Raw genomic sequence first — 7,690 nt, 5'->3', positions numbered from 1 at the left:
GCTGAGTTTATACAGGATTTTCTACAAATTGATGTCTTCTCTTAGTGATGTTTGGTGATCTGGTCAAAGATTAAATTGACCTTCTCGAAATGATTGGACTGATGGTGGGAGAGGTTGGAGACAGACACTGCTGAAACAGACTGTGCTTTGGAAGGACAGCTCCCCTATGTGAGCACTGGAGGGTAAACAACACAGCCAACTCAATCTAGTTTAAAGTTTATTTATTAATGTCACAAGTTAGGCTTACATTAACACTGCAATGAAGTTACAGTGAAAATCCCCTAGTAACCACACTCTGGTGCCTGTTCAGGGACACGGAGGGAGAATTAGCATGGCCAATGCACCTAACCAGCATGTCTTTTGAACTGTGGGAGGAAACCGGAGCACCCAGAGGAAACCCACGCAGCTACAGGGAGAACATGCAGACTCAGCAGAGTCAGTGACCCAAGATGGAAAGCAAGTCGGCTCCAAGTCCGTGTGGAGCTTTTCGGGGTTTGGTAAGAAAAGAGAAACAATCCTGACACACGTCACACTGGAAGGATTTGTCTCCCATGTGGATTCACTGATGTTCCAGGTGGTCCAACAAATGTGTGAAAGCTTTATTGCAGACTTCACACCAATAGGGTTTATCACCTGTGTTGATGGACCAGGAGATGGACTGACTATCTGAAAACCTTTCACACACGTCACTGTGGAATGGGTTCTCTCCTGTCTGAATCCTCTGGTGTCCCAACATGGTCGACGATCGCATGAAAGCTTTATGTTGTAAGCCTCAGACTTGAAGGTTTAATCTGTGGATCATTTAATGGATCAGTAGATTTGATTTCCTTGAGGACACCTTGTCACACACCTCACATCTGAGTGGTTTCGGCAGTGTGAATGCGTTGGTGTCTGCAGAGGTTTGATAACTGCGAGAATGATTTATCGCACACCTCACACCTGAAGGGTTTCTCCCCTGTGTGAATCCTCCGATGCTTCAGGAGAATGGAAGATGAGGTGAAAGCCATCTCACACACTTCGCACGTGAATAGTTTCTCTCCTGTGTGAACACGTTGATGTACTCGGAGTTTCGATAAACATGTGAATGATTTGTCACATATCTCACAGGTAAATGGTTTTGTCCCTGTGTGAATATGTTTGTGTGCGCGGAGGCTCGATGACTGAGAGAACGATTTGTCACACATGTTGCACATGAAGGGTTTCTCCCCTGTGTGAATGCGTTGATGTCTGCGAAGAATCGATGACTGTGAGAATGATATGTCACACACCTCACACGTAAATGGTTTCTCTCCTGTGTGAATCCTCTGGTGTATCAGGAGACTGGATGATGAGATGAAAGCCATGTCACAAACCTTGCATCTAAAAGGTTTCTCCCCTGTGTGAATCCGCTGGTGCTGCAGCAGAGTAAAGGAGTGGGTGAAAGCCATTTCACACACCTCACACGTGAATGGTTTCTTTCCCGTGTGAATGTGCTGGTGTGCGCGGAGGGTCGATGACCATGAGAACGATTTGTCACATACCTCACATATGAATGGTTTCTCCCCTGTGTGAATACGCTGGTGTGCGTGGAGGTTTGATGACTGTGAGAATGATTTGTTGCAGACTTTGCAGGTGAATGGTTTCTCCCCAGTGTGAACACGTTGGTGCTTGCGGAGTTCTGATGAGTCTGAGAATGTGGTGTTGCACACTTCACACTTGACTGGTCTTGTCATTATGTGAATACGTTGGTGTTTGAGGCAATGTGAGGACTTAAGAGATGATTTGGTGCACACAAAGCTATTGAATAACTTCTAACTTGTAGGAATTTATCAGAGGTTTGTGAGACTTAATGAATGATTGAAGCTCTCACCACACTTGGAGCCCACTCACACTTCTCCCCAGCCTCACCCTGACCGATCAACCAAAGCTGAACCTTCAGAAAGCTTGGTTCTGATGGAAGGTTCCACACCACTGACCAGTTTCAGATCTGATGATATGTCAAAGCTCCCCTGGCCCGACTGATTTCCAGATGATGATTTCACTGCCCAACCTTCTATGTGTTGAGCAATCCTGTGAAGGGACTGGATATCTTCCCACAGTAGTGTGGTTTTGTTCCTTGGGTGATGGTCAGGATCTATCTGCAGTGTTTGTCCTCTCTGTATTCTCTGGTGTAGTACGATGCAATCCTTCTGTAAAACAGAAAAATAAAATATGATTTCCTCCAACTTCCTCTCCTCCCCTGTGGAAGGGGCTAACTCAGTTTTTCTTTTCATTTACACTTTCACAGGATGTGGGCATGCTGGCTGAGCAACATTTTCTGCCAATCCTTAATTGGAAAGGTGGTGGTGAGCCACCTTCTTGAGTCACTTCAGGCCGTGTGGTGTAGGTACACCCAGTGCCATGGAGAGAAAACATGGGCACTGGTGCTTCAGCTGTTCCAAGGTCCCTTATTTCCAACAGCCGCAGCCCCTTTAACTTTGCCCCTCACATTATTCAAGCACCCAGAATTGTGAACCATCGTCACAATGTGGTCAAACTGTTTTAAATAGCTTCAAAAAAACTTCTTGTATCTTATACTCTGTACATCTATTTATAAAGCCCATTGAAAGCTCAGGTTTTACTGTGACACACTTTATAACAGTAAGAGTTTTAACAACACCAGGTTAAAGTCCAACAGGTTTATTTGATAGCAAATGCCATTAGCTTTCGGAGCGCTGCTCCTTGTTTAGATGGCGTGGAAATCTGCTCTCAAACGGGGCATACAGAGACACAAAATCAAGTTACAGAATACTGATTAGAATGCGAATCTCTGCAGCCAACCAGGTCTTAAAGATACAGACAATGTGAGTGGAGGGAGCATTAAGCACAGGTTAAAGAAATGTGTACACATCTCTTTAACCTGTGCTTAATGCTCCCTCCACTCACATTGTCTGTATCTTTAAGACCTGGTTGGCTGTAGAGATTCACATTCTAATCAGTATTCTGTAACTTGATTTTGTGTCTCTGTGCCCTGTTTGAGAGCAGATTTCCACTCCATCTGACGAAGGAGCAGCGCTCCGAAAGCTAATGGCATTTGCTATCAAATAAACCTGTTGGACTCTAACCTGGTGTTGTTAAAACTCTTACTGTGTTTACCCCAGTCCAACGCCAGCATCTCTACATCACCACTTTATAACCACAGCTTGTCAGACAATTCAACAAAACTTGGTCATTCATATTAAGAAATTAGCTCTTTAAATCAGATCCTATGCTGGAAATACTCAGCAGGGCAGCATCTGTGGGGAGAGAAACAGGTTCAATGCTTCAGGTCCACGACCTGCATTCGTTCTGACAAAGACTCACTGACCTCTGTCTCTCGGCGTGGACACCATGAGACATGCTGAACATTTCTAAACACCTCCCATTTCTATTGGAGTAAAAATAACCCTTTTCACCAGCTCTCCAAAAAGTAATCGGATTTCCTGTGAGCCTCACATTCCCCTTCAGACAGACCCTCTGAAGATCGGTTTGGAACAACATTAAACATATATTTCAATAAAATGTTAAAGTACAAAGAAAACATAAAGAACTTGCTGAGCAAAAACAATCTATACCATATCAATGAGTTGATAATTTTTAAAAATGAATCAACAATAAAAATGGCTATTTAAAAACTGCCAAGCAGCAGAACTCACTAAGAAAACATTACAGAGATTTCAAACTGGCTCTCACAGGAAATGCAACATTTAAGTTGCCTGCATAGATTAAGTTGGACTCTTGAGGAGCTTCAATACAATTGTGAGACATGTAATATTCACTGCATACATTCAATACGAGTCATATTTCCCGAGGAGTTTCTAAACAATTCCCCTCCCCTCAGTTCAGTGTGGCTGACAAGTCTTAGATGGTGACATGGTTCCATTGCACCTCTGCAGCAGCTGCCCCAAACTTTATTGCATCCCTCAGCACGTTCTCCTGGACTTTGGAATGTGCTAGTTTGCAACACTCAGTCTGGGACAACTATTTGTACTGGAAGAACAACAAGGGATAGAATATACTATAGTCAAATTTGCAGATGACGCTAAAGTAGATGGGAAAGCAAGTTGCAATGAGGAAATCAGAAATTTACAAATGGATAGGTTAGGTGAGTGGGCCAAGAATTGGCAGATGGAATTTATAGTGGATAAGTATAAGGCTATCCATTTTGGTTGGAGGAATAAAATGGCAACTTATTATCTAAATGGAGAGAAACTTCAAAATGCTTTGATGCAGAGGGATCTGAGTGTCCTTGTGCATGAATCGCAGAAAGTTAGTATTCAGGAGCAGCAGGTAATGAGTGAGGCAAATGGAATTTTGGCATTCACTGTGAATGCAGGGAAGTGCTGTTGCAACCGTATAGGGCATTGGTGAGTACTGCTCACAGTTTTGGTCCCTTTGAGTAAGGATGTAAATGCATTAGGGATGCTCAGAGAAGATTCGTTGGATTGATTCCAGGGATTAATGACTTGTCTTATGAAGACATGTTGAGCAGTTTAGGCCTATACTCGCTGGAGTTTAGAAGAATGAAGGGAGATCTCGTTGTGGTATATATAAGATGCTAAAGGAGATTGACAGGGTAGGCATGGAGCAGATGTTTCCCATTGTTGGATATTCTACAACAAGAGGTCATAATTTTAGGCCAAGGTGTGGCAGATTTAAAACAGCAATGAGAGGAATTAGTTCACTCAAAGTGTCATGAATTTGTGGAATTCCCTACCCAAAGTGCAGTGTATGTCAGAACATTAAAAATTGTGAAAATTTTAGTATAAAATCATGAGGGACAGAGACTAGAATTTCACAGTGACTTCATTGCAGTGTTAATGTAAGCCTTACTTGTGATTACTTTCGACAGGAAGAAGCTGTTCCTCTTGGTGAAGGGATCAATGACCAGGGGGCATAGATTTAAGATAAGGGGCAAGAGGTTTAGAGGGTACATGAGGCAAAACCTTTTCACCCAAAGGGTGGTTGGAGTCTGGAACTCACTGCCTGAAAGGGTGGTGAAGGCAGAGACTCTCCTAACATTTAAAAAGTATTTATATATACACTTGAGGCGCCAAGGCAAACAAGGCCATAGGCCAAGCGCTGGAAAATGGGATTAAAATGCTGAGGTGATTTGTCTTTGTCTGGCACAGACATGATGGGCCAAAGGGTCTTTTTCTGTGCTGTAGACCTTTATGATTCTACATGAAGAGGAGCTGCATAGGTTTTTAATTAGTAGCTGGATGAAGGAGTATGGGGAGTGGGCAGGAATGTGGAGATGAGGCCAAGAAGAGAACAGCCATGATCGTATTGAATGGTGGAACAGGCTCAAGGGACTGAATTGTCTGCTCCTGCTCCCAGTTTTTATCTTATGTAAGGTTCAGGAAAACCAAAGCAAGTCTTTCACTGATTGATAGTTTGCCAGCAGCAACTGATGTTTGTCTGTGTGTGTATCCCTGGAAACGGTCCGTAGAGCACAGAATCTTGTATTACAGAACTGTTGGGGATGAACCGCAACACAAAACCACCTCATCTCTCCCCAGAGCTTCTTTGCAAAGGCACGTTCCTCCAGGCTTCCTCCTCACTCTCTCAGTCACTCCAGCATTGACAGAGAATGGACTGCATTAATGGATGAGGAAGGGGATTGTGAAGGTGAACTAAATGATGTGGAGATGCCGGCGTTGGACTGGGGTAAACACAGTAAGAGGTCTCACAACACCAGGTTAAAGTCCAACAGGTTTATTTGGTAGCACAAGCCACAAGCTTTCGGAGCGCTCGCTGTTCCTTCGTCAGGTGAGTGGGAGTTCAGTTCATAAACAGGGCATATAAAGACACAAACTTAATTTACAAAATAATGGTTGGAATGCCAGTCTTTACAGGTAATCAAGTCTTAAACGTACAGGCAATGTGAGTGGAGAGAGGGTTAAGCACAGGTTAAAGAGATGTGTATTGTCTCCAGCCAAGAAGGTTAGTGAGATTTTGCAAGCCTAGGCAAGTCGTGGGGGTTACAGATAGTGTGACATGAACCCAAGATCCTGGTTGAGGCTGTCTTCATGTGTGCGGAACTTGACTATCAGTCTCTGCTCAGCGACTCTGCATTGTCATGTGTCGTGAAGGCTGCCTTGGAGAACGCTTACCCGAACATCAGAGGCCGAATGCCTGTGACCGCTGAAGTGTTTCCCAACAGGAAGAGAACAGTCTTGCCTGGTGATTGTCGAGCGGTGTTCATTCATCCGTTGTCGTAGCGTCTGCATGGTCTCCCCAGTGTTCCATGCCTTGGGACATCCTTTCCTGCAGTGTATCAGGTAGACAACGTTGGCCGAGTTGCAAGTGTCTGTACCGTGTACCTGGTGGATGGTGTCCTCACGTGAGATGATGGCATCCGTGTCGATGATCCAGGCAAAAGGGAATCTGGTGAATGGACATGGGCCTCTGCTGACTTATTTCAAGGACGGGCTGTGTGGGGAAAGGGATTGCGAGGGTGAACTAAACACAGACATTGGGGACTCTCCAATCAACTGTGAGCAGCTGTAACATCAACCAATCAGAACTGCACAAACGCAGCAAGACAAAGGTAATTGGTCAATCTGACACCTCCTACTCAGCCAATCATTGGCTGCTGTTCAGATCACGAACAGTCATTGGCCAATTATTTTGTCAATAAAGGCAATATCGGATTGGCTGTTTTCAACAAGACTATCATGATTGACCGGCAGCTTGGCCAATGGGCGCAGCTCTGGTGATCAGCACCGCCCCTCACCCAGACCCACCTTCTCAGATTCAGTAATAACCCATCAACAAAACTCAGCCTGTAAATCAGAAGGGAAATGCTTCCAATAAACACACTCAATATCCAACACACAGCTCCAATCAAACAGCTCAGCACAAAGCACCGAGTAAACAGGTCTCTCAGCTGGATCTTCTCACACAGCATAAGGGGCATTTCCACACCTGATTCCCCACAGGATAGTCAGACTGCCTGAACATTAGTGTGGATATTATGCAATGTAATTATTATAAATTCTGCTCCTTCACTCACCATCTCCTCACTTGGTTTTCAGTCCCTACAGGAAGTGAAGCAGCTGTGAAAGAGGAAGAGGAGGGAATGGGCAGAGTGGGTGGGCTCTCTGATTGACGTCTCTCACAGCCAATCCAAATATTTCTGGAGTAACAGAAGTTTCCGGAAGCTTGGGAAACTGACCGGTGAAACGGAGGCGACTTTGAGCAGCAGATTCGGTGGGGATTTAAACTTGTCATTGTCTGAATAATATCTCACTTGTTGCAGCTGCTGTCTCAGTTTCCCCGGTAAATGTTTGACAGAGATTTCTATTCTTCAGCCTGGAGGCTTTCAAACTGACAACATCAGTGTGGGATGTGTAAATGTGTTTGACAGCAGATCAGAAGAGGGAGACTCACAGCATCCGAGGCACCCAAAGGGTTGTGAATGAAGCCCAGTCCATCACGCAAACCCACCTCCCCGGAATTCCACATTGGCCCAAAGCCTCAGCTCCCCTCCCTGGGTGAGGTGCCCCACAGCCTGAGCCGCCTCGCGGAAATGTCCTCCGTGCCTTTTTCTACCGCGCGGAGGCATTTCCTGTGCGGGCTGCTGCTGCACACCTTCCACTACCGCCTCCTCGCCTGTCGCCCGGATACACCTTGGCGGGCCTTGTTGCCGCCGGGCGGCGGAGGTCCCCGCTGGAGGTCCCTCTATGGA

The 7,690-nt window shown here is 45.2% G+C and overlaps 1 protein-coding gene across 2 annotated transcripts; it reads right to left on the bottom strand.

The window, feature by feature from the left end:
* Nucleotides 1–208: 208 nt before the first annotated feature.
* Nucleotides 209–7,060, bottom strand: LOC144497036 (uncharacterized). 2 transcript variants are annotated; one of them, XM_078217758.1, is made up of 2 exons: nucleotides 7,016–7,051; nucleotides 209–2,168 (listed from the first exon to the last, which is right to left on the bottom strand). In XM_078217758.1, exon 2 carries the CDS (start codon nucleotides 1,710–1,712, stop codon nucleotides 852–854), a length of 861 nt encoding a protein of 286 aa, XP_078073884.1. In that variant the 5' UTR covers nucleotides 1,713–2,168; nucleotides 7,016–7,051; the 3' UTR covers nucleotides 209–851. The 2 variants fall into 2 exon arrangements, 1 of the variants encoding a protein (XP_078073884.1); XR_013498499.1 differs by lacking the exon at nucleotides 209–2,168 and adding an exon at nucleotides 5,702–6,432 and having other exon boundaries at nucleotides 7,016–7,060.
* Between the last annotated feature and the right edge of the window lie 630 nt (nucleotides 7,061–7,690).

Source organism: Mustelus asterias, chromosome 8, assembly GCF_964213995.1.
Source record: "Mustelus asterias chromosome 8, sMusAst1.hap1.1, whole genome shotgun sequence".
NCBI lineage: Eukaryota > Metazoa > Chordata > Chondrichthyes > Carcharhiniformes > Triakidae > Mustelus > Mustelus asterias.
This window is presented reverse-complemented; position numbering and strand designations above follow the sequence as displayed.